This window comes from Patiria miniata, unplaced genomic scaffold (genome assembly GCF_015706575.1).
Source record: "Patiria miniata isolate m_02_andy unplaced genomic scaffold, ASM1570657v1 HiC_scaffold_16, whole genome shotgun sequence".
NCBI classification, from domain to species: domain Eukaryota; kingdom Metazoa; phylum Echinodermata; class Asteroidea; order Valvatida; family Asterinidae; genus Patiria; species Patiria miniata.
In genome coordinates, this window is record NW_024037054.1 from 109,007 (window position 1) to 136,968 (window position 27,962).

Here is a 27,962-nt window from a genome sequence, read left to right on the forward strand (position 1 = left end):
AAGTGGATATTGTTTTAAAAAGTGTTACATACGTAACGAAGGACAGACATTTTAGATAAAGTCACAAAGTAAGCATAAAATTTAATGATCCCCTAATATTGACTTATTTGAGAAGATGTACCCTGGAGGAATGCTTATCAGTCAAAACCTAGAAAACTCAGAGTCAGTGTGAAGACTTATTTGATATTTTATAATCAGGATTTATACATACGAACAGACTGGACATTTGTCACAAAATGTCTGTCCCTGTTAGTACGTAACCCTAATCACATCATAAATTTGAAGCCAGTGTGAAAACTGTTATATTTTTGCTTGATAACAATGTAAAATGGCTTAATAATGTCACTGGAAGTGCCTATTAGAAACTGAATTTGTCCTAAGCACCTTTTTCTTAGCAGTGTGTCTGTCCACGTTACATACGTATCACACAGAAAAGATGCCCGTTATTCTTAAAATATAGGAAAAAACTGAAGAAAATACTAGCTCATCTTTTACCCTTTATACGCAACATCCATAAACTTATCTAATTGGCCCATTAGTGTAGAAATGCCCACATGTAAGTGTACTAAGGACCAATGTCATTGTACGCTTCACATACAGAATCAACATTCCTGAAAGTAACTCCGGGTCAAAACATTCACATTGTAAATACACTCCATGTATTTGTTTACATAGCTTATACATGTCAGCTGATTGTACATGTATACGGCTGATTCAACCAGATTGTTTCAAGTTGCTGTTTTGTGCATTGAGCAATCGGCTGCTGCTATAACATCAGTCTATGCAACTGGTCGATGTGCTGCAGCCTTCAACTATACACAGCCTGCTCACGTACATTTACTTGTCATGAAAGTTAGTTGGATTGTCCAAACTGCTTCAGTGATTCTATCAGCTGCTTTTCTACAACTAGGTTTTTGATTCCTCATCTATGGTCTCTGAATCGTCCTGATACGTGACAAAGGGTGAAAAGTAACAACTTGATTCTGTTTAACAATGCCACAATCTTTCATAAAATATATTAAAATCATTTTTTCTCTCTTTGATACAAGACTATGTTTCATTTTGCTGCACTTCGCAAAAGTAAATAACTGAATTTCGTCAAAGCGTATGTAAATATCCAACATCAGATTAGATTGGTTTATAGGGAATTATAAGGAAATAGGAACAATTATATACAAATAACATTGACTTGAAGTAGAATGGCTTTAGCAAACATTTAAACTGCTAAATATCCCACAAAAATTAAAATTAAAATAAAAGCCAAGATAAGACTTCCAACCAACTTATTTGAATATGGGAGACATACAATGTAACATAATTAATCCCCTTACCTAAGCACACTCAAGTGCGTTATATAATTGAAGTTGAAATTTAAGGATCTTGAAATCTACAAGATAGAGATTCAATGTAAGATTTCTGAAAGAACATCATGTAAGACAATATCAGGGGTCACATGATCAGCAAGACGCCTGCAATGATGACTCAACAAAGTCTCATTTCCCCACAACTTATCATTGGAACAAGACATGAGTTTGAGATGACAAACAAAACTCAAAGGGCAAGAATACTTTCCATTTTTTTGGTATTCTATTTTGGGCACTTTTAACAATAGGATTTTATACCAAAAGAGCTGGGGGTTGCACATGTACAAAGCATGGATATATCTCCATGTATACCCATGCATACCCATTCAACTGCAAACTGTACAAAGTATTTTGCAACTTATCAACATCCCTCTTGTTTAGACGGGGCATTTTTCACAGACCGATTGTGTTTGAGATCCATAAGTTTATAGTACAATTGCGTGACATGAATCAACAAATGCCCAGTGTTCTAGCACTTTAGATTAGCAAGTAACTCAGCAAAACAAAATGCATTTCAAATGATTTAAATAATTGCTCATGTCCATTACTAGTACATTGTACAATGTAGACTGTGTGTCCAATACTGGTCATTATTCAAATAATTGTGAATAGCAAATTACTTCATCTTTTTGCTCCAGACATCCATTATAAGTGGTTGCAAATGCTTACCAAAAACTTCAACAAAGACTTAACATCTTTTGAGTGGACAGCAATAGCCTTATTGCAACATCTCCACGATTAATGGAACAGGTTCTATGCCCCAAATACCAGAATAATTAATAAGAATTTAAGAAAACAATACCGAGTTGGACTGTCTCCCATCTCGTAATCTCTCACATACATGTATCTCAATCTACATGTATTATTTCCACTTTCAATACTGAAATAAATCACTGCATAACATAGAAATTGACCCCACTAACACCTGACTTTCTGAGTACTAAACACAGTTAGTTCATCAAGCCATCATTACCCTACTACCCTTCATTAACAATGATTCAGTCTTAAATGCACTGTCAAGTGACAGCAGACCTAAGCACATTCTAGACTTCCAATATTTCACATTGGCAATATCCTCAACATGCTTGAGCACCAATTTGGTTGCATACATTCTTCATATATCTTTTAGCTTCAAAGGGCTTTTCACTCACTGTTTAAATTTCTCCTAAATCAAAGAAGCAACATTATCATACACCTTGTGTGTCCCGTGTTCCAAGTATCCAAGTAATACCTAATTAGTACTCTGTCACAATGAAGACTTTGATGTCTTCATTGTATAGACACCCATATTCTTTGATCTGTCAATGAGGTAGTACTCACAGAACCACTTGGTTTTTGCAATCTGCAATCATCAATTTCAGATGACCCTGTTTAGCTCTGCCATACAGCTGATGCAAAACTTGATACACAAGTACATAATGGTATAATATGCCAACCATCACACCAGAACACATTTGATATGTTCAATCTCATCCGTATGAATGGTCTTGGCTACTGATCCAGGATTGCTCTATTCAACGGACAATGCTTCAAGGAAAATGATACAGCAATAACCCTGAGGAAAAGTAACAACAATTTCAAATCTGCCCAGGTTTTTTGTTATATTCAAGTTCCAACTCGGATCTCACCTCCAATCCCTCTGTCAGCTGATATGACATAGACAGATATCATGATAGCAACCCTTCAAACACCATCCAGCTTGACCAGTCACCTCACTTTACTTGCTAGTCATTTGTCGTGGTTGTGGTGGGGACCTCCTACCAGTGTAATATTCTCTTCTATACCTGCTACTCGGTTCATAGTTCGCTTCCCTATCATTGGCACGCATGCCGTACCTTGGTCGAAATGATTTGTTTGGTGCCTGTGTGTGTGGGTAAGGTGGTTGCTGCGTTTGCAAGACAGTTGAGGCTTGTGATAGCTGACCTTGTCTTGGTGGTATGGAGGACTCGTTGGAGTTAGTGGTTAGTGTGCTAGTTGTGGTAGTTGGTGTAGATGCTTGGGAGACAGTAGCATTGGTGGATACTGCATTAGCCTTAGCTGCTCTCCTTGCTATAACAGCTGCGTAGCTAAGACGTGGCACCAAACATTCCTGAAAGATAGATATCAACATGACCAATCATTACAACAGATGTAGGACATCATGAATGAAATAATAGACAACTGTGAACACACAAGTCAATCAAAGTAAAATCACAGATTAATTGCAAGACTGCGCTTGTGTCCTCGTCTTTGCATCTGGTTATTCATCTGTAATCAATGAATTCAATTTAGGGGCCATTCAAAATTAACAGTGTTTTTTTATTTTGTTTTTGGGTTTTTTCAAAAATGTTCGTGGGTGGGTCAAGAACAATAATTTAAAAATCAAATTGGGAAAAAAAAGGGAAAAAAAGGACAGAAAACTCTTTCGACTCTGGTACCACGCCGTGTTCCAACTCCTTTGTGTGTGCTCCCCCCCCCCCAACCCCATCCCTAGTGTACGAAATAGTCACTTGCAAAGCAGAGCTAGGGTGCAGGCTCCGTTGAAAAACGGATGATACTCAGACTACCCCATCCCCCGAGACCGGGTAGAGTGTGCGACACTCATAGCACAGGCATGCAACTAGGAAGTCACAAAAAAGAGGAAATTCAGATTTTTCCAAGACTTTGTACAGTGTTTTTCTATTTTCAATGGCACACATGGGAAGTGAAAAAAGAGGAAATCAGCTGATCCGAGGAAAAGTTGCATGCCTGATAGCACCATAGGGTTTATCCGTTATGCTTTCGAAAATGAGAGAGCAATCTCAAAAAATATATGTTGAAGTTTTGAATGGCCCTTATTAAGAAGGCACAAATCAATTTTGTACACTGTATACTGTGAACTAAATATCAGTAGTAAATCCTCAAGCAACATCATATATATTCTCAGTAGGAAAGAGAAATTAATCATCTGAGTTAGATGGACTATAAGGTACTTCCAGATGCCTAAAGCCAATCCACAGAAAGCCAAAACAGCAGTTACAACTGTATAACTGTGATTTACATCTAACCACACAAATGTAAGCATAGGTTCTTTTCTTTATCATAATAATTTTTTTAAATGGGGGGGGGGTTCATTTTGGTATTCCCCCAGTGATATTATCTAAATAACACAAATCAGGTCGTTATTTTTTTTCTTTATCATAACAATTTGAAGTGGGTTTTCTGTTTGGGAACTGATTGGACTTGTACGCTCAAGACTGAATGAGATACAGCATTAGTACCCAATACCTGGCATACTCACAGTTGCCTGTGTGGTTGTACTAGTTGAGCATGAGGCACTACATGTTTGTGAAGATTGGCTGTCAGCAGTCTGACTGCCTGTGCTGACTGTCTGCGTGCTTCCCGTTACCGTGGTAATGGTCGTCCTAGCAACTATAGCGGCAGCAGATGAGGCTGATGCAGTCACCGTGGTATTGACAGCTGTACTTGTAGTTTGGCTAACCTTAGCAGGGTGTTGGGTAGTAGTAGGGGTTGGTATGGCTTCAGGACTGGCAGATAGGTCCAGGTCAGTCTGGGTAGCGACAGGTACCTGTGTTTGTTTGCTAATAGATAGCAAAAATAAAAGCAAGTAGAAAACGTATGGGTAAAAAAAGTGTGAACACATGTATACTTAACTTACTGTGTCATAATATCCATACTGGTTCAATGTAAAACAGACAATTCACAAAAACACAATGGCCAACTTATGGATTGAAATGCACAAATGATCATTTCACAAAACCTTGTGCAGCTGCGCAATGTATTCAATATATTAAACATCGTAATGATCACTGCTTTATGATATCTATCTGTGTATGATTCCCTATTTACATAGCTGCCAACTTTTCAAAATCCCAATTAGTAATCAACCCGCACGGTCATTTTCAACTGCTCCTATTATCAAAAGTGTATGTACCAGCTTTACCAACATCGAGTACAGGTACATGGTTTACATGTGCATACATTCGTGTTGTGAATAATAATGTACTGTAGGCCAAAAGATAATTTAAAAAAAAAAAAAAAAAAAAAAAAAAAAATTATTTTGTTTTACTGTCTGTATTTGTTTGTTGAAGTCAAATAAATAACAATAATAACGTGCGTATTTTTTTTTTTTTTGAGATGCATGCTATCGATGTTGAGTTTCGAGTTCGTATCGTGTTTTTACACACAATGATTTAGGGCCACCGTACGCAATAGAAATATCCCGCCAACATACCTTGCAAACGCATGCTGATTTATCTTTTCTGGACGTTGTGATAAACTCGAACTCTATTACCAATTATTCCAACCATACTCTTATTAAATTCCATGATTAAAATCTCGCACTGATGGGTCTCATCCAGTGTTCTAGCCAGGCATCAAATAGCGCTAGCACCCGCTACGCTTTCGGAAATAAGCGCTACGCTTAAATCGCGCCGCTACGCTACCGCTACGCTATAAATTTTGGTTGCGAAAAAAAAATATGCCGTTTGTTCGTATACAAGCGCAGCGACTTTGAGCATTGCGCACTGGCCGTACGACACAGCGAAAAATAAACGACGATCCCACCGCACGTACCCCGTACGATACCCCTACCGTGATGCTGCGCCACAAATGCATTCGCTATGAAAGCAATATAAGCACGTGCTGTTTTGTGCTGCGTAGATACAGCGCTCCGTACGGACGTACGTGTCAAAACATGTCACGTACAGAGCACTCTGTGGACCACACCATTTTGCGGTATCGGATGTGCTTTCCTAAGGTCAATATTTACAAGCATTTCAACTGTTTAAAACTTACAAATAATACTTTTTATCAAGTCTGAAACATGTTACTGTTTAAAAATAAGTTCTTCAACGTCGGAACATAATTTTCGTAAAGGATTTATTCGAGAAACGATGTCCAAAGAAAGGTTAAGCACCCCTACGATATTAATGGATCCGTCCACCAAGATGGCCGCACGTGAAGAATTCTTCTCGAAGAATTACGCTGTCGAAATTTGGATTTTTGACTACACTACTCGTTGCTGATAATGACAGTTCGATAAGTTTGGTAGTAAAAACGGATCTGTTTGTTCTTAGGACAAAACCAATCAGCGAGTATTGCAATAAAGCAAGTTTTTTTAGCGCTCCACGAATGCGTTGTTTTCTCAAATGCTGAGGGAAAATTTGGTCTAGTAGTTCGCCGGCGTAGCCGGTGTGGGCTGGCCCGCGCCGCGCCCGCACGCCGCGCCGGTCGGGGCCGGCCTTGGCCGGGATAGGAAGCAATTCCCGGTGATTATTTCTCATCGTCATTATCTACAATTATATTTTTTAACATAATAAAAATGAGATTTCTCCTTCACATTGTGTTGTAGCATATTGAAATTGCAATCGCCGATGACTTTTTCTGCCTGAGACCTCCATGGTTTTACACTTTCTCTCCCTGCCGATCGGATGGTTTTATTTACAAATTTAAAATCGGAATTACTGCTACTACAGCAGCGCTACACAACACAAGGCTTCTTGAAATATGAAATGTTCATGCGATTTGTTCTCACCATTAATATTGACAAAGTAAATCCTAATTTTTTATAAAACATTGAGGAACTACTAAAAATGGTTAAACATCAGAAAGCATCGATCTTGGAACAATTTGTACATTGTAAACATAATCTAAAATTTGAAAACAGAAGAAACTTTACAGGAGCAAGCGTATCAATCATTGAAACAAATAAAACAAAATTTCTTATAATTTTAAACACTTCTGCTAAAAAAAAATCAGGGGAAAGTGGTAGGGAATCGCCTCAGATTGCACCACAGAGCATCTAGAGTCCAAAATTTTTCGGGGCCCTTAAGCGGGCCCCGAACCCCACGCCGTAAGAGCTTCGCGCTCCGCGCTCGCATTAGTGGCCAAACCAAAATTACCCCTACGCTATAATTTCACCCTGGCTAGAACACTGGTCTCATCCCGGCAATAAGCGACCAAATGTGCTCACGATCGTCATTGAAAAGTACTCACACATACAGTACACACACCCGACCACACATCCACGAGATGCACACAAATGGCACACCATTGAAAAATATTTTTAGTCTGGTCCTCAAATACTCCACTGCGCACACTGCATTGATGTCTATCAGGTGCTTGACTGCATTGCTTATTAGACTTGTCACCAGTCCATCCATTATCGCAACATTTCGCCAGAAGTTTTCGGTCAAAAACGATACTTTACAAGTATTTTTTTTTTGTTAGGGAGAAATGGGAAATTCGTAATGTTTTAGTGGCAAATCGTATTTTCGTAATTTAACAAACAATTCGTAATAATTACGAAAAAATCGTAATAGTTGGCAGCTATGTATTTATTCACACACAAAACATTTAGCTCCACCTTCCACTTTGGCAACTTTGTTTTACTTTCTTCGGGATTGGGAGGCTACTTCAAATTTCAGTCACAGGTAAAAGTGTACAGTAAACTCCGGCTAAATCGACATTGTACAACAATACATATGTATGTGCACATTAACGAATTAAATGCGTGCGTCCGGTATATACCACACACGCATTGACTGTAGCAGTAGTCTTTCAATAAGACGACCCCCAAAATGGACAGAGCGCATGCGTACAGCCTAGAGGGGGTACTGATATTGATATGCTCACGATGCAGCAAAGATCCTATAGCGCTGCGTAGTGGTATGCAGTAGGACACCCTTTTTCGACACCGATTCATGCAGCGATCACGGGCCGTGCGAACCACTTTTCACTCGACACTTTGCCAACCGCAGTACAGGAAGTCGATGCCAATGCGTGATTTGTTGAATGCCGACTTACACAAACGATTTTGTAATGCTTTTTATGGAAAGGGGACCGAGAGTAACACAACGACTTGAGCGAAATGGTGACTCATAAAAGCTGCCTTAGAAATAAAAAATTCAATGGAAATGCATTACAGACAATCGAGACTTTAGCGATTTGACGATACATATGTACGTGCACGTACATATGTATTGTGGTCTCCACTATCAATACCCCAAACGTGATGATACAATTTGAGGATTAATTTGCTGGATTCAACTCAAGCATTAAGGAGATAATCCAGGGTAAGTCGAAGCCAATTAGTGCAATGAATCATGTGTGCAAAAGACCATTCATGAAAGTCGGCAAAATGACGACTTTTAGCATATCGGCATTCACGTAAGTCGTCACAAATTCTCGGGTCCCGAGAGTGCCGGTTTAGCCGGAGTTTACTGTATGTTGTTTCCCCATAACAAAGCTGAAAATGTGTATGAACCTTAATAAGTGAGGTTATGACAGACTGTGACGATCATGATTAATCAGTAACATCATTATTGTTCAATATGTGTGCCACTTAAAATGACTGTGAAAGTAACACCATAACTCACAGCATAAGTCATGGACTTGTGCAAACATTGTGCAATTTGAAATGTTGTGCTCTTTGGTCAATATACTGCGGCATAAGTGTTTTTCTAAAATGTGGCATAAAGTTTTGTGAAATTTGCTGCATATGTCCTTTGGAAGACTACATTCAACCTACCGTGGTAACGAGGTGGGTGTTTTAACAGCTGCAGAGGATGGTGATTGTTCCTTGCCATCGCCTATACTACTTGTATTAGTAGCACTGTCCTTAGTGGCTGGATGGTTTGGCTTGGATGGTTCCTGAGATTTCGCAGCACGCTGTGGACATACAAACATCATGATATCAGTACATTACATCTCCTACAACATTCCCAGAGTAGCAATGTAACTGTACATTATTATCGTTCTTAATTATCGCAGCAGTAATAAACATGTAGATGGGCTTATCAAAATAGACTACGTAACACATAATTGATGCATAACAATTGTTTCTTTACGCCATCAGTTTCAAGAGATACTAAATACTCCAAAAATATCCGACAAAATTATCATGCCAATAACAGTCTAAACAAGGCATGGGAATCCACAGTATTCAATCCAAACAGCTTTTGACAATAACTACTTGGCTAATAACATGTAGTTTCTCTTTTTATGCCAACCTCCTTTTGCTTCTTGTCACTTTCTTTACTACTTGAGTGTCATATCATACAGCTCTGCACTATACCTTGCACCATATTTGCTGAATGGCCATACCCAGGCCAGGTATGTTTCTCTGACAGGGAGACATTTGCTACGAATCTGACTAGGCCAAATAGTGCCATCAAATGATTAATGGTTACCTGTACCTTAGGATCCTTGACTCCCTTGACAATGTCAGCCATTGGTGTGACTAGGTCATTGTTATTAGTCTCTTCTTCCTTCTTCTCACATGCCTCATTCTCTGTTATCGTCCGTCCAGGAAGTGGAGGGAAGGACGCTAGGTCTATCTGTGGTGAAGGGGGCTTGGGGACTTCCTTTGGTGTTGGTGCAGGCTGCTCCTTGTCTCGAGAGTCCCTCAGATCCCGAGAATTCCTGCGATTCTGGATGTCATCTTCTCTTCGTCTAGGCCGTCGATCACGATAGTTGGCACTTACACGGGGCCTGTAATAGATATTTCATAGAAGTTAAGTACTGGTACGCCTTGAATCTATGTGTAGTCTAAAACAAGTTAAAGGGAATGTACAACATTTGCTTCTGCTGCAGTTTTCATAAATAAATGAATTTTGAGGATAAGTACTGGTATGTTATAGCAAATATTGTTCAACTGACTTGTTTGACGTGTTGCGCTTGTAGATGCTGGAAAAACATAGAAAACCAATCATGTTTTTGTAGTCTGGTTCCCTGACCCCACTTAAGATGAAACAGAGCAATTTGTAGACTTAGGGGAATTGTAAGGTCAAAGAATCAGTCTAGCAGGCTTGTACCCCTTCACAGGTGTGTAATCAATTGCAAAGAAAATGCGGAATAGCTAGATATGAAAAACTAGGAGAAGTTTTTGAAAAAAAGCCAGTTTTTTCCAACGCTGGTCGGCCGACCAGCGTTGGAAAAATACAGTTTTTCTTGAAAATGTCAGCACATCAGGAGCCACAATTTTACAGGATGCTTTAGACTGTCATTCCCTAACAATTCAGTAAGGTATTTCGTGATAATTTGATCATTTCGTTATTTGATGTTTGCAAATGTTGTATCTTCCCTTTAACTTCAAACCAACAAAAGTTTATTTGAGAGTGACCACAAGACGGTCCTATTTCCCAAGTCCAAAGAATTAATGCCAGTAATTACATGTTTTAAAACAAATCACAATCCACAAAGCGGTCGAGTCTTGACAATTTCAACATGGTGCTCCAACCAGTCAAATCGTGTTTGATTGAATACTTAACTATAGAATAGGCACCAACGATACTTGACACACATCTAGTTCATGCTCAACAACATTTTCATTCGCTAGCCTTTATTGGTGAACCCCACATGTCAGTGTTTTAGCCAGCCAGGACAAAGCATCAGCAAGCGGTGTGTTATAACACCTATAACATGAATACAGTCTAATACATGCATGTGCTGCTACCACTGTCTTGTTTAAAGCCTACCCTCTGGAGTTCTGTTGCAAGGAATTTGAACTGCTACTTGAGGTTTCCTCCTGGTAGCGACTTCTTGATGCTGTAGATGATGAGGACGTAGGCAAGGTAGTCACCGGTGGTACATCTCTCCTTCTTCCATATGCTATCTCTCTCTCTCGATCTCTTTCCTTATCATCACGTCTGTCCATAGCTCCCTCTCCCCCTCGTAGTGAATCAAACACACCCCTGGGACTCACTACCTGTGGCCCATTGGGAGTGGTTCGTCTCTCTGAGTGGGAGCGATGGATGGAGTTTTCTTGGAACATTGAATTACTGACGCGATCTGTGCTCCTCAGCTCAGGCGTGCTGGACGTACGCGAATGGCTCTTCTGATGTGTTCTGCATTTTAATCACAAAACATTTTATTGCATGATTGATATTGCAGCAACATCAGATTCTGGAATACTACTTGTGTCTTTGTCCAGGTTTGTCTCTTTTTTAGCTTCTACCTATTCCTGATATTACAGTGAAATCTCCGTAAGTCAAATCTCAAGGGAATTGGATAGAAAATGCATCGCAAGCGCCACACTCAGGGTTTTCCGATTTTTCATCGATAGAGGGCGCACAATCATGCAAGCTGCAGCTAGCTGGGCTAGCTGCGGTGCGTTTCCAATGCGGTCACATGGCCTCAGGCATAACATAAAGAGAGGAAATTCCAAGCTTTACAGCACTTTATACAGTGGTTTCTCTTTTTTTCAATGGCATAATTGAAGTGAAAAACATGAAAATTAGCTGATCAGAGGAAAAGTTGCATGACTGACTGGCTGCAATTGGGCCAGCGTTAGCTATCAGGCTAACTCCAAAGCCAGGATTTGCTGAACCCATCTGGGATCGACATTCGTGAAAAAAACATCCGGTCACTGTCAAAACAGGTATGCAACTGGGAAATCACAAAAAAGGAGGAAATTCACATTTTTCCCAGACTTTGTACAGTGTTTTTCTATTTTCAATGGCACACATGGGAAGTAAAAAAAAGAGGAAATCAGCTGATCCGAGGAAAAGTTGCATGTCTGTCAAAATGATCCCGGCGTGAACTGGTTAATAGGCTGCTTCAATGATACTATAGACGCTAAATAGCCTAGAGCTTCGTTGCTTTTCTATACCTAGGTTTGGGTTTACTGATTGCAGTCGTGGGAGATTTCTTAAATTAAAGGGAATGTACAACATTTTCTTTTGCTGCAATTTTCAGGAACTGTAAGGTCAAAGAATCAGTCTAGCAGGCTTGTACCCATTCACAGGTGTAATCGATTGTAAAGGAAATGCGGAATAACTAAAATATGAAAAATTCGGAGCAGTTTATGAAAAAAAGCCAGTTTCTGAAAATTTCAGCACACCAGGAGCCACGATTTTACAGGATTCTTTGGACAGTCATTCCCTAACAATCCAGTAAGATATTTCGTGATAATTTGAGCATTTCGTTTTTTGATGTTTGCAAATGTTGTATCTTCCCTTTAACAAAGGGATTCCAGTTTCTTCTGTGGCCTAATTAGGGAAGTTTTATTTCTGCACCAGGCAATTTTGAATTCAACTTGACTGGTGTTTCCGGTCTGAAAATTTCGAGTTAGGGTGGGCATGTTTATACATAATTTGCTATTTTTTTTACGGGAATAAGTTCTTACTTCGAGTTAGCTGGGTTTTTGAGTTAACCGGTATTGACCTATCGAGATTACACTGCACTATTGTTGAACAGCTGGTTGTAATAATTATGGTCAATTCTGATTTACAAAGAAATAAACTGATTTTTTGCTTGAAGCAAATGGCAGGCATGTGGAACTTTGAATTACTGTCAAGACAGAAGCAAAAGCTAAAAAATTCTCAACCCTGTAATACCAGCAGCCAATTTCACAAACATGACAAAACAGAGTTTGTACCTTACACAACATGTGTGGGATTATGCCACTAACTTATTGAACAGCTGTGCAATAAACTTATGATTAATTTCACAAAACTTGGCATCTTGTGTGATGATGATAACAGCTTACACAATGTATGTTTGCGTATGATTTTATTTGATCAAAAACAGTTATTGAATCACCTCTGCCCACCATTTTAGTAATAAATTTGTCCGACTTTCTTCAGAATTGTGCAGTAACTCTAAAGGTTTTGTCATGGGTATTACAAATGGCTGTAAATTGGACAATGGCAGCTCCACAAGAATCACGATTAGTCAGTAAAATTGTCAATTTTCAGTCACGGTGTCACAACCTATGCCACCTAAAATGATTGCGTAAGTTACGCCCTATATTTGTTGCGGACTTATACACTATGCATCTTTCATGAAATGTATCATAACTGAAATGTTGCTCAAGGTGAATGTTGCACAACTTGCCCAATAAAAATGTGGCAAAACTGGAGTTACGCCATTGCGCAAACTTTTATGAAATTGGCTGGAGAATTATTGCAGAACTATGGTTGTGTCTGTTCCAGAATGTATGTCCATACATGATGAATCTTGCCTACCTTGAACGAGGTCCCTGATAAGCATGTTGGCGATTGACGTTGATAGTCTGGAACTTGTTCTGTGGAGGTGGCGGGGGTGGTGGAGGAGGAAAGGCACCAGGAGAAAAGGCCTGAGGCTGTTGCTGCAAACCAAACATATCATGCTATGTATCAGGAAAATAGTTGTACAAAGAATTCAACCTATATTCAATAAGAGGTACCCTTGAGTTGAGTTCTTGTTTTTGCATGAAATTGGTCTTGCCACGTAAGTGACTAGAAGATACCTCCTCTACCATGACCATTTGAGATTTATGAGTCCAGAAGGTTTTCATATCCAACATGCATACTCTACAGACGCTCACTTTCAGCTGTGCTTTGGAATTTTGGTTTTTAAACTTAGTCTTCTACTTTTATAAAATTTGTTGTTGCAAAAAAATGGATCTAAATTACCCTCACAGACAGTAATGTCTTTAAATAAACAAATTGTGTTTCATATTTTTATTTATTTAACAAACAGTTAAAATGCAGATCAAACTGACCATTGGTGGTGGCTCAAAGTAAGTTGGGCTTGTCACACCCCACGTCTGTGATTGCCCAACACCTGTAGAGTAGAAAGGGTACTGCTGCTGCTGCTGCTGCTGCTGCTGTGATTGACTTTGTTGTTGCTGTTGCTGTTGCTGTTGTTGTTGTTGTTGCTGCTGCTGCTGCTGCTGCTGCTGGGAGGACTGCTGCTGCTGTTGTTGTTGCGATGGCTGTTGACTGATACTGTTTACATGCTGTGATGGAGGATACTGAAATTGTTGTGTATACATCTGTTGGCTTGTGTTGGTATATCCATTCACAGGTGCCGGCTTGGGAGAAAAGTTTATTCTCTGAAGAGGTTTGGCCTTTATTCTTGCCTGTTGTGAGAAACATACATATGTATGATTACGGTTTTAATCCACACAAGCAAAACCCAACATGAAAAATCATTAACCCCTCATATCACATAGCAGTGGGAGCTATTCAGGTTGAATAAAAATTCACTGACACAATGAAGAAAAAGTCACACATGTGAGGATTTATGGCAAAATGAGACAGAACTGGGCAAAGGTCAAAATGAGGGGTTGCAGGTATTAGCCCTCCTACTGTTTGAACAGTAACAGACAGTCAAAATATTAATCCACTTCCCCTGCCATGCCTTTTACACAGGCTAGTCACAGTCAGGTCATATTTCAAACAAACACTCTGACTAGTCAAAATTCTGCCAAAGTCTCAAAGCGTTCCACAATACTACCCCTGTTCATCGGGTCATGAGACCACTTTTTTTGTAGCAGCTTCAGATCAGTACTATCTGGTTCCAACCCTAACAGGGAGCCAATTATACTCCTGGGTGGAGAGAAGCAATTGACCTATCGCCGTTTGCAAGTTAGCCACGCCCCTTAGACAACCCTATGGAGTTTTGTACACTAAGTTTTGTTTGTCTTGGAATTTGCGTGTTCTGCGTCCATTCGTATATCATGCAATTGGACAATATTTCACAAGCTGCGTTGATGCGATTCTAACTTGATTCTACCTCGATACGTCAATTGTAGTAAAGTGTCTTGCCCAGAACACAAGCACTATGTTCCCCGCCAGGGTCAAACCCACGCACCGCCATGAGTTGAACAACGTAACCATTGGACAATCAGAATCATGCAACTTTCTGGATTACTTTGAATAAATATTTCATCTTTCTTGTCCAGAATAACAGCTTGCAAGAATAGAACTACATGTATATGTAATGCTTAATACGAGCTTGGATGATACAAGATGACGGTTAAGACGAGCACCTTTTGCAGTCTGGTAAGTGCAAATCTATTATTATCTATTTCATCTATTATTATCTATTTCACATCGTCCACTATAAAGTGGACGATGGGTGTTTGCAGTTCCCGGGCTATCAGGGGGATTCTTTATGATGGCTCTCGTGCTGCCCGAACGAACAAAGCAGACAAATAGGCCTTTGCGATTCCCGTTCGATCATGGGGTTTCTTTATGGTGCCGCCCGAACGAAGAAGGCCGACAATGGGTGTTTGTCCCGTGCCATCAAAGGGGAATCTTTACGGCGGCTTTCGCTACGGTCCTGCCTGAATGCAAGCGATCGCGGTAGCATGTTCAAGACAGTGATGAATGGTTCTTTATTCTTCTCAATTACCATACAAGTTTTACTGTTACATACTGTCGTGACTACATTTCTTATACATCACAATTTCATGGCGAACATGATTTAACTTTTTGAAGGCAAATTCTTTACAATTTCAACAAGAGCATGTGACCTATGCATTACTTAGCGACATAAACGATCCATGATGTCGGCAAGTGTGCGAAAATTGCCTGTCGCTTAAGACGAGGTGTCGGATAATACGAGATAATGTCTTAAGTCCAAAGGACTTTGTGTTAACCAGAGTCGACTGTATATCAAATGTCAGTTATATAAAACAAACACTGAGTGGCTTTAAATTGTAAAATGGGAGGAATATTATCGCTCGGTAAAATCAGGACTTTCCAGTTCACTCAGCTTTGCCTCGTGAAATGGAGGAAAAGTCCAGATTTTACCTTGCAATAATATTCTTCCCATTCCACTCTGAGCCACTCAATATTTGTCTACTACTCACACAGTGCATATCAGTTACCTACCATGATTGGCTTGCCTTGAAAGATTCCAACCTCCTCACGGATATATCTGTAAGCCTTCTGTGCATCTGTGTCAGACTCAAACGTGATGTACCAGTTGCTGTTATGTGCAAACTCACAGCTGACAAATTTAGGACAGTTTTCCCCAGTGAAAAGTGCTTTCACATCCTAAGAATAAAACAAATAGTTGAAGGTTAAAACCCCCAAAATATTCCAGAATACATTATCAAATCATCTAACCACAGTACTTAGTTAACTCATTCTTCCCACATTCTTCAACAGGTCATCAAACCAACACAACACAGTTTGAGTTGACTGGTAGAGGATGTTGACTACCTTCTTACATGAAGCAAGTGGAGTACAATAGTAGCTGAATCGTCTTTCACTGAAACACCAGTAATTTACACTACATCACAAACAAACAAATCATGCATTTGCTTGTATTACATCTCATATTCAGCTTCCTCACCAAGTGATTAAAAACAGGTAACAAAAGCTAGTAACAACCCCTGATGGCTAATGTTGCATACTAGTACTTGTGAGTCTAGGAGCTAACCTTGGGTTTTACTACATATAGCAGAAGTAATCGAGTACTCTCCGAGTACCAGCTTGTGGATAAAGCTGCATAATACAGACATTGGACAGTAAATACCAAAACAATTAAAGACTTTGGCCAATCTGAAATTAAAGACTTTGGACAATCAGATTCTTGTATGAACTAGGCTTTTAAGACAAAAGCATTTGGAAAGTACTTGCCAGGTACTTTTCAAGTACTTTTCGAGTACTTCTGAATCAAAAGTTTAATAAAAAAAGTATTTTTATGTATCCAAAGTCCCAAGTGTTTTGTTTTGTTTCCTAACACTGTCTTCATTTGTTGTCAACTGTCAATGTATCTCTCCCATTGTTCATAACAAACAGCTAAACATTTGGCAGTGAACAAAATACTTGAAAATACTATTGATCAACTGGGAGGTGGAGTGTGCAGAGATGCCAACATTCAAATTCAAAAAGTGTAATTTTTCCATCAGACACCCGCTGAAAATAAGGGCGCGCATAACGTAGAGGCAATTTGGTTTTACCGTCCGTACTTCCAACTTACTTTCACGTATTGCCTATGTGTACACTTGGGAAACCAGACTATTATTTATTACGCCCAATTGGGCTCTTTTACTTTGAGTGGTGTTGTTTTTGTGCATACACTACATGTCGGCGCTTTTTTATGCGCTAAAAATCGCACACCCAATAGTCTAATACCAATTCCCATTTTATTAATATGCAGTATGCAAAAACAGGAGTCAAGATACTACATTACAAATCGTGCACACATTATTTTATTCATGTAAAATCTTGGAAAATCGTAGAAAATCATATGAGGATTGTACAATCGTAATCAGGGTGAATAAATCATATAAATTACGCCTAAATCGTAAATGGTGGCATCTCTGAGTGCGTGTCTGGTAGTTAGCTACTTTTACTTTGAACTTTCACCAATGAAAGAAATGTGTTTAAGTAATAAAAATATGCAAGATTAATGCCATGTCCTTTCTTACAATCACGTTTTATCTTACCGCTTGCTCCCTCCATTTCTGCTAGTTAATTGTTTTTAGGATTGTTCAACATAACAAAATGCAAATTTGAGCATTCGGCTTATGGAAAGCAGGACACAATGTAACAGGATTCAAACTATGATTAGGTACTGCAGCATTGAACAAACCTCAAGAGGAGTTGCCTGGGAGACTTCTCGTAGGATGACAGTACATCTCTTGTGGTTAGGTCGCACCATCTCTCCTTTGTCATCCACTTTAACACAAGATGATTCTGCAACAATAAAAACCTCTAACCAATTAAAAAAGGTCTATAAGTACTATGGATTGATCTTGTAATAAAGAGTTGTAGATTCACCAAAAAAATATCCCACACATGTCCGAAAATGACAGTGTCATGAGATAAAATCAATCTCACAGAGAACATTTTTCATCCATATGACACTAGTGTAATGCCCTTGTCTATGGTCTAACACTCAAGCCAGCTGCCAAGCACCCAGTCTGTATGTAGATTTGTATTCCAAGTCATCCAACATCAAGTCTAAGTCACCATCCCTAAGTCCGAGCCCTGAAAGTCACACAGTGTGAAATCCAAATCACAAGACATACATGTTGTAGAACTCTTGTCTAAGTCAAGGTCAGGAGTCATATACATGTAACTCCATTATGGAAATAGATCTGATGTAAATTAAACCTAGGTTAATGGTTGTTAGTACACCATGATGGAAACAAGAGCAGGTTTAACCAAGGATACATATGTTATGGGAAAATTGGACTCCTGGTCGTTTGAGTGAGGGATGGGATCTTCAGCATACATGTATGCTTTCCCAGTTAACACATGGGTCGGTGATATGCACTACAAACTCAGTCCATCCAACATGAAATAGGGACATGTAAATCCAAGGCAGAATACCACCACCATGATGGCTAGGTCATGATTCCCAGAATTCTGTTTGAAACAGACAAATGCTGAAGAATAACATCTGAATGTTTTGATTTTTTTTTATTAATACAAACTAACTAAATGAAACAACAACATGCATGTAACTGAAACTCAACTGTTTCTATGGTGATAAATAATCACACTAGTACATGTATTTAAGTTGAGAAGATTCAATATTTCAGTCCCTGTCAAAGTTTTTATAAAACACGGACACTGCAGAAGATCAAATTATGGTCAGACATTAGACATTCATTGATTGTTTATATTATTTGGTCCCCCCCCCCCCAAAAAGAGAGGTGTATTCTAAGATAATGGCAACTCAAAATTAACCTTGCTATTTGACAAACATGTACTGTACATGTGCATGTTATATATGTAATGCCAACTTGCTGGTAGCCTTTGCAAACTACTGCACTCAGTATACATATAGGTGTGTAATTGATGTAAGGACAAAGTTGTCCAATGATGCAACAGGCTCAACACATGAATGGGTTTCATGCATTTAAGGATTCTTCAAGCAACAACTTGTGATTGTGTAAATTAGGTTTGCACTTTAAGAAACTACCAACTTTTGGGTCATTTTGTTATCATGGCACGACATCCATGAACTCTTGGATGGTTTATGTTTTATGAGTTCAAATGTCAATGCAGTGATCTCCTAAAGAGAAACTGTGCTATGTACAAATGTACCGGTACGTAGAGCCACTAAATGACTTTTCAGCAGAAGCATTAGCATTTATGAGTCAACTTTCTAATTAGCAATAACCCCATCCTACGTCAATGCATTTCACTGTTTAGGAGGGGAGGAGGAAGGTGCATGGAGTTTGATATCTCTTTTAGTATGACTGGAATAATCCATCCATCCAGTTTGATCACCTTGCATATTATATTGTACAGGTAGTATTCAATTATCAGCTAACAAATTATGAACAGGTGTCCCAGCACTTTCTTCTAATTTCAACAGGTAACAATATATTTTCACTTTAACTCTGTCACTGTATCTGGAGGATTAGTATCAAGTTACTAGGGCAAGCTTCTTTCACTGCCAAAACAAAATTATCCTTTCAAGAATATTCTTAGAAATCACATATGTATGTATACAGCATAAGACTGCTGAAAATAGTAGGGAAACAATGAACAATGGACATTTCTACGCACATTTAAACAAAGATTTGTTTTACAAGAATTTAATATGAAATGTTATTCATTGGCACAACTCTCTTAAGTGCTTTAATGTTGAAAAGATAAACAGAATCCCAGTACTCAAAATGCCTGATTGTAAAAAAATCATTATTATGAAGACTCACCCCTTAAGACCTCAACAATGAGCGGCATATCCTTTGTTAACTTCTTGACAGCATTAAAGTTTGCTATTGTAGAAATGGGAACATACTGGTCAGCATCCATCTGGGATTGCAGGTATCTGTCATTGGCCAAGTTTTCCCTGTATATCACAGGAGGCAAAATTCAATTACATAGTCTTTACACAATTTCTATTCTTCCAAACTGATCATTTGCCACTTACAATCCTATATTAATTCATGCGAATTTTGTGATATGTGTTCTGTGGTTAGTTATTACACACACACACACACACACGTAAATCAATCAACAACAAAAAGGATGACCATATGCTCAATATAATACTTTTTGTGCATACACATGCACACCCCCCCCCCTTGTACATAAACAGCTACACATCTATTTATAAGGCACATGTCCTCCTTCCATATGTTGCTCACTTTGTATACCTACATGTATGAAACACACAGCATATGTTGATAGCAAGGCAATGATAATGCCATCATGTACCATGCATAATATGCTCAACACAGGTTTGCACCATACAATTATGAATATTTGATGGCCATTAATTATGTCAATGGATGTGATCCAATTGGTTTCAGCATAAAACATGCTACCGAGGTTCCCTTGTGCTTACTATCGTCTACTTTTTTTATGTTCTATCAGTCTTGCATGACGGTAAACCCTTAGAGATTTACACCAGGATAAAACTGGTCTTGATTGCAGTAATCATCCTGCACTATAATGGAGATGGCACCAGTGCCATACAATCTGCAGTATATGTGCCTCAACTACACTCATTTATCATAATGAGAAGATATGGACAACTGACAGGCAAATCTGCCCAAATCTTCACGTTATAAATTTAATTGAAGTTCAAATTCTGTTCCTGCATATTTTTTCTTAAACTGAAGAGGAAAACGTTCTTTTCTTTTTAAAAGACAAATGAAAAGTTTATGAAATGATTTTATTTCATCACGTGTAGACACCATTAGATCTACATGTACCTTGTACATGTACAATGTAGGTGTACCATGGATACATGACATACATTGTATGTCTCTCATTGGTGTGATCTTGTTGTTTTTTTTAGGATTTATAATATATGCTTACATGTATGTGACGTATTTCATCAAAATTTAAGACTAGGATTAGTCTCATTTTACAAAAAGAATTCACGTACACCAAATACACGTAGTGCATAGAGCATGCAGGACATGGCACACATGAGGCATGTTTAAGGGTTCTCTTCTGGTACGGGACATTCATATCCACCTGTTGTTGGACACTGGTGTAGTTGCATAGGAGGGCCTCTCTGCCAAATGAACAAGTGTGAGTATTACCCATGAGTCATGTCACATGAGTTGTATGAATCCTTAAGGAGTATTCTGCTGGATTCATGGTACAGGGACTTCATTTTACACAATAGATCACGTACCTAGGTTTTTAGGTCTGGAGCACTGGTGATCAGTTGCATAGGATGGATGTGTATTGCATTACCAACATAGTGAAGACGTTTTCCCCATTATTTTAAGTCCAAATAGAATAATTTACAAACTCCATTTTCAACATACATACATACATACATATGTACACGTACCGGTACATGTAGTTAGGTGTAACAGTGCTGTGCACTTCCTTTTTTGGCTATTTTTCCATCAAAATGTTAATGTACATTTTTGATGGACAAATTGGGGCCAATATATAATTTATTATTATCAGTAGACTAATATACGTATTTAATAATTTACTGATATTATCAGTTAGTTTCATTTTAAAAGATAGTTGTTCGTTCTTATTATAATTTCCCTAGTCCTTGCCCTTTTTCAAATATCACACATTTGCAAGTCTGCTTGTGTTCATTTTGACAAGACACCCCTCTTATTTTTAGGTGTTCAGGCAAAGCCCGAACATCTATTGGAAATTATACAATTTCTTCTTTGTATCTTGTTTATTATAATTCCCAGCAAATATTGTCTGCAGCTTTTCTTCCTTATGTTACAATGGATTTTACCTGAAACTTGGAACAAATATTAATCCTGATACCGAGATGTGCATACTACTCTGACGTCATAATGACGTTATCAGGTATCAAATTAGATGCAATTTTTGTGCAAAAAAATTACAATATAATCGGTCATGTTCATACTTTGTAATCTAATACATAAAAATTGAATTAATGTAACTTTTCAGTGAGGCATGCCAAAAACAAAACAGACATGACATCACAATCCGAGAGGGCATTAAATTTAAAAACCATTTGTAAATGTTTTACCAAATTGACCTGACACATATTTGAACCATAATAATTTATTTGGTATTTAAAGTTGAAAATGCGATGTCTTCAGACCAAAAATTATTGGAGGGTGAATTTTAAAATGATTATATTTTCCCCCAACTTGAACTCCATTGCTCTTGAAAAAGTGATTTTTATCATTTTCCGTAAATAATGGTCTGTTGGTTTCAAACAGACCTTCATATTTTAGACATCCATATGCTGTGAAAGTTACAGTAGGTGAAAAGCAATGCATACACATAAATGTCCATTGAATTCCTATATTAGAGGTTTTCCTTCACTTTGCATATTTGTCAATGATGTCAAGATTCATCATTTGCTGAAGATAAATAAACAATGTCTATAATTCTCTCTTCTTCAATTCACTGTCAGCAAAATCATATTACAAGCCAGTATGTTGTAGTAACCTGCAAAAGAATTTTTAGGAAAGTTACATGTAGGCCGCCCGCATGTCGACCTTGGTACAAAACAGATCAGTCAACGACTGATTTTTCAGGATCAAGCTGCACCTGAGCTACGACTGTCTACGACTGACGGGAATATATCAGCTACCAATTTTTTTTGCGAACTGAGTGTAACTGAGATGATTTTAAGACATGGTCATTTTCAGCGCTAAACAAAATCAACAGCGGTAAGAGCAGAACAATTTTGACATCTGTGCCCCAACGGATCCGGAATGTGTTCCCGACAGGCTGGAATCAATGGCAGTCAACCTGTGAGAAGTTAGGGCGTCATGCGCGCATCCATGGCCGTGGAAGATCGTTTGATTGTTATCAACACACACACCGCCACTTTGAAGAAGTCTCATTCATGATCATGTCTAACCTGCAGAATCATCGTCGCGTCGTGGGTGACGTCAGCATGCTTGCTATTATTTTGTGTCAAAATGCCCCTTGTTCAAGGAGTTTCACACGATTTCTCAGTTTGTGAGCTGAGCATTACTTTTCTGCTTGGTGCAAATGGTTCCGTCACAGCGCAAACAAATAGCAGGTCAACCTGAAGGCACCTTATATGACATCACAATGCAACTTACGCATTAGAGTGTTGTCTGCATTAAAGCTTCGGCAATGCAAGTTTAATTGCCTTTTGACTTGTACAGCATCTTTGTCTCTCTTCCCAAAATTTTGTTAAAAATTTTTAAAGGTAAACTTTTTAAGAGAGGAAATACTACAAAATTCTGTACACCTTGATAATTTTAGTATCCTGTGAGAAGTCAATTTTTTTTGCAAGACAAGTACTTCTGATTTTTCTCCCATGGCAAGGACTATGGTTAATCACATAAACAAACTGACTAACCTTGAGAAATAGTACTCCAACTGGCGTTGTAATAGTTTGCGAAGATCTTCTCCTTTGGGAAGCTCTTGCTGTGACAGATCATCAGCTGCAAGGGGAGCAATACAGAAGGCTATGTGCAGCATTCATAAAAACTTAATAATTCTGACATAAAATTGGCTTGAGCATGGATTAACTATTCACTTTCTTCAGCCCAATGTTCAGTGTTTGTCAAAAAGGTACTTATTGCACTACGATATCAGATTACAAGTATTTATACCTTACCCAACATCCAACCCAAAAAGAACAGACCAATTGCCATGCCAGTTGCCACTGACTCTTTTTAGAAACACAGTTCTAATACAAGATCATCAGGAATGACATATTTTGATCATAAAAGTGAGTTTGTCAAGCACAGAAGAGTCAAGAACATTTGAACCCAGACATCCCCCCCCAAAAAAGGGAAGTTTAACACACATGTGTACATAATTATACACTCAACTCGAACTCCCAGAACATTGCTGAGTCTACAAAGTCCATCATCTTGCAAAACACAGAACACATTCTTTGTCATCAACAAAACGTGGACATAAAGCCCAGAGAAAGTAAAGGTGTCTATGAAAATCTATGAAAAAACTGCAAGGTGTTTAAATTCGGAGAAGACAAATCACTTTTGAGTCGTATTACCATATCCCTAATATATACATGTATTTATAACACCTCACCCACAGATTCTGTATCTTGATTGGCCGAGAGTGTGTCACATGGCATTAGTTATTTTTGCTATATCGCTGTGCACGGCCAAAAGTATTGTACCCGTAGCAACCAAAGTACTACACGCATTGTGTGCAAATGCATACAGGTCTGTGCGTTGCGCATTGCGCGTATTGTTCCCAAGCGCTAGCGCTACAGAGCTGGGTTCAAACATTTTGTGAAGGGGTAGTTTTGGAAAAGATCAAGTTCATTGTCAGCTAATTTCGTATTCAAACAGAAGTAAATTTTAATTGTATTCAGATTAAATTAATCAGTTATCACTTAAAATCAAGTACAATCTGTTGGAAAGATGTTATAAAACAAATATTGACTGCTCCATGGATCGCTGATCCATGAATAATTCTATTTTCCCTCGGCTTTGCCTCAGGAAAAATAGAATGCTTCATGGATCACCTCGGGAGGTTAGTTTTACTACACCAGTTGAAGCAGTCAATATTTGTACAATATATATTGATCAATCCAAGGAAATTAAAATCTAACACTTGATTTTGCAACTTGACTGTCAGATTATTAGAGTTGGTCACATTGGGACTTGATATGACCTTACTGCAACAGTCCAACCATACTTACATGTGACTAATTGTCCATCTGGTAAATATGGATATTCTGGACCACTGATGTATCCATTCTGTATGGAGTATACAGGTGATTCTGGAGATGGTGGGTAGCCTAATGCTGAGAACTTCCCCACATCTCCATTCATCTGGTAAGGACCTGCCAATAATCAAGAACAGTTATTTTTCAAATGCTTTAGAAAATCAACATTACAAACATGATTCCACTATACACACAAGTGCCCGCCCATAGGAAAACATGCTCTCAATTATTCACAAGACCAAAATATTTTCCATTTAAAATGTCCATTTCCTATTTTGATATAGTTGTAGAATGTCAACATAAAAAGTACCAATATATAAACATGTTTCATTTTCATGCCAGAGTATGTGGAGCACTTTAAACTCTAAAAAGTTATGTAAATTTGCTAGAAAGTAAATAATCTTAATTACAATTAATCTTAATCTTAACATACATGTAATCTTAATTACATGTATGTTTGTAAGTTGCAACTGATAAATTCTGTACAAAAAGTTAAGTTCTTTCATTACGTGTTCTCCCAAATCACCAGTTCTTGTAAATAGAGGAAAGCTGAACTTATTTGTTTATCTTGTTTGTTTTAAAACAACCAGTGGGTTTTTCATTAATTAATATAAATTTATAAATGAGGAACGTTTAAAAATAAGAATATCTTTGCATAACATCATTAAAAAAAAAAGGTTTTTTTTGAATATTTGTTTTTAATATTTATTCTAACCTTGTGTGGTCATTGCTGTCTGTGGGGAGGATGCCTGAGAGCTCCTGTTCTCATTGTCATGCCAGTCAGGACTACTGTCAGTTGAGTCCGCAGATGAGGTTACAGAATTGGCAAGCTTTGGACTTTGGAAAACCTTGGCATTAGGATTTAGAGTGGTCTTCTTTGGAATAGCCTGTCAAAAAAACAAAAACACAAAAGGTTAAGTGCGTACATTTATATCATTCTACGAAACCCCTCATTTGAGATAATTCCCAGATATACCACAAGAATTGGATCACAGTGGATAGTTTTGTCAAATGTTCGACGCAATACATGTAACTACCAAATGATGCACAAAATTCAAAATTATACAACACGGATACAAACAGTGCACAGGCTTAAATTACACATCATTGTTACATGAAGCTCATTTCCCAAGGAAAACAAAATAATACGCTTCAGAATATTAAGCCAGATTTGTTTCTAAATATTGCTCCTCTTTACACCTTACGGCCTTCTGAAATGTTGTACATCTTGACACTAACCTTGTAAATTTTAAGAAGGATGGCCACAGAGTAACAATTTCAATCAATTTACCAAAATTAATTACAACCTTGCATTGAACTATACTCAAAATAAATATACAGCTTTTAGAGTGTTTGTGTTCATTTATCAGGGTTAAGAGGCAGGAGAAATGTCAAATTTCCACTTCGGTACATATCGTTCTCCCCGAATACATACACGTCTACTTGATTAAGTTACCCAACAGCTGACATAACAAATGCCAAGTATGGTTTCATTGGGAAGGTGAATGCGTGTGTCAGCTACGTGTATCAGTAAAAGTTTCTGTAACTATATTCTTCATTAACCCTAACCTTACCAACTCCATCAAAATCCATCCCCTATTTTGGTGGATTTTGGTGGATTTTGCCAGTAAAGCCATGTGTACCAATTCCAGAGATGCCAACACTGAATTCAAAAAAAATAGCAGCATCGTCGAGTAGTTCAGGCTGAGGGTTACGGTGTACGTAGGCTTCCTGAAGCTATATTTCAGTTCTCTATGCGATCTACATTGTATTTTTGAATTTCATCTTTTGACATACCCTCCCCACAAAAATTTTTTGGTAAAAATCTAAAAATAACAAAAAAAAGTGGGGGGGGACACCAAAAAACCCAAAGATACAGACTGAGTGATGGATTCTGATGGACATGGTCTTCTACCGGTACATGTACTTAGTAATTCGTCGTGTGCCCGGCAGAAGGGCATATGTGCATATGCCCTTATGCAATAGCGCGTAATGACCAAAATGTTCCCAGCAAAAGGTCATATGCAGAAAACTGCCTCCATCTTAATCAAATTTAAATGTTTTCGTCATAATGCGCGCGGGGGAACATTGGAACCTTTCAATGCAATTTTCTTGAAAATGATTTTTGCGTCAGAATGCTCATATGCCCTTCTGCCGGGCACCCAACGAATTTTACTTTAACCCTAACTCCCTACTGTCTTTTACTAAGTACTGGACAAAGTCCACCAAAATCCATCAATTACACTGCTTCCAATGCATGCTTTGCTTTAAGCCTCCAGGCCCAAGTCCATCATTCTCCATCAATATATTGTATTTAGTCAAACCAAGCCCGCAGAATGTCCCCTAAAATCCACCAAAATGGGGGGATGGATTTTGATGGAGTTGGGGAGGTTAGGGCTAACTAAGCAGAAAGTTAGGGTTCATTGAACAAAACACGACTCGTGGTTGATCACATTGATTCAGATACATGTGTATGTGAAAAGATCATTCATTTTGAACATTACATTATGCAGGGTTTGACCTTAACTTTGTTTTTCACTAGCCAGCCGGGCTACGAAACAGACTCTTAACTAGCCTGTGGGCATTTTCACTAGCTCGCATGTTTTCTTTTTGTAAAGTGTCTCATAAACAACAATGTGCAAACATGTAAAACGTGTATCCTGAGGCAATCTTGTCAGTGTTTTTAATAAACAGATCTAATAATTTAACTCTAAACAGTTCAAAAAAAATTGACAAAAAGTGATACAGGTTTGCTTTCTGAATCTAATGACTTATTTCTTCCTGTCCTTTCATCTTTGCCGTAGCCCAATAGTTTTTTGACTCGCCAGCCGGGCTACTTAAGGAATAGTTTGACTAGCCCGCCGCTGTTTTGACTAGCATTTGGCTAGCGGGCTACCGCTTAAGTCGAACGCTGCATTGTGTCCCTCATGTAGACAAATCCAATGGGAGCCATTTTCTGCAGTGGCACCAGGCTCGCGCGAGTCGTGCTCGGGGAGTACGCACCCACTCTGGGCTCCTTTGATCAATAGGAATACAAAAATGCGCGTGTGCCTCGTCTTATAGAACGCGTGCAGCACACGCGTGAGCGTGACACCACCTCAATAATTATATCTTCTAATTCTGGTCGCCAGATTCCACTATACTTGCAGCCCCTCCCCTCTCAAAAAATAAAAACTACTCAAAATCAATATTGCATAGACTTATAATTTATTCATTCATTTATACTTGACAACCAGTTTGATGGCGTAACAATTTCTTTTGCCTAAAGATAACAGAGTATATTTG

At 38.4% G+C, this 27,962-nt stretch overlaps 1 protein-coding gene across 3 annotated transcripts in view; it reads right to left on the reverse strand.

Annotated features, from left to right (window-relative positions):
* Window positions 1-1,000: 1,000 nt before the first annotated feature.
* The window catches only part of LOC119722601 (la-related protein 4B-like), a 37,127-nt gene continuing 10,165 nt past the window's right edge, over window positions 1,001-27,962 (reverse strand). For 2 of the 3 annotated variants that reach the window (XM_038192784.1, XM_038192785.1), the window contains exons 3-15: window positions 25,393-25,564; window positions 24,651-24,794; window positions 23,331-23,415; window positions 19,741-19,877; window positions 17,661-17,764; window positions 15,950-16,114; window positions 13,831-14,190; window positions 13,313-13,434; window positions 10,823-11,191; window positions 9,536-9,836; window positions 8,875-9,014; window positions 4,624-4,924; window positions 1,001-3,453 (exon numbers count right to left, since the gene is read on the reverse strand). In XM_038192784.1, coding sequence (XP_038048712.1) covers window positions 3,082-3,453; window positions 4,624-4,924; window positions 8,875-9,014; window positions 9,536-9,836; window positions 10,823-11,191; window positions 13,313-13,434; window positions 13,831-14,190; window positions 15,950-16,114; window positions 17,661-17,764; window positions 19,741-19,877; window positions 23,331-23,415; window positions 24,651-24,794; window positions 25,393-25,564 — 2,772 coding nt within the window. In that variant the 3' untranslated portion in view covers window positions 1,001-3,081. The remainder of the gene's footprint in view (window positions 3,454-4,623; window positions 4,925-8,874; window positions 9,015-9,535; window positions 9,837-10,822; window positions 11,192-13,312; window positions 13,435-13,830; window positions 14,191-15,949; window positions 16,115-17,660; window positions 17,765-19,740; window positions 19,878-23,330; window positions 23,416-24,650; window positions 24,795-25,392; window positions 25,565-27,962) is intronic. The other variant, XM_038192786.1, reaches the window with a different exon arrangement.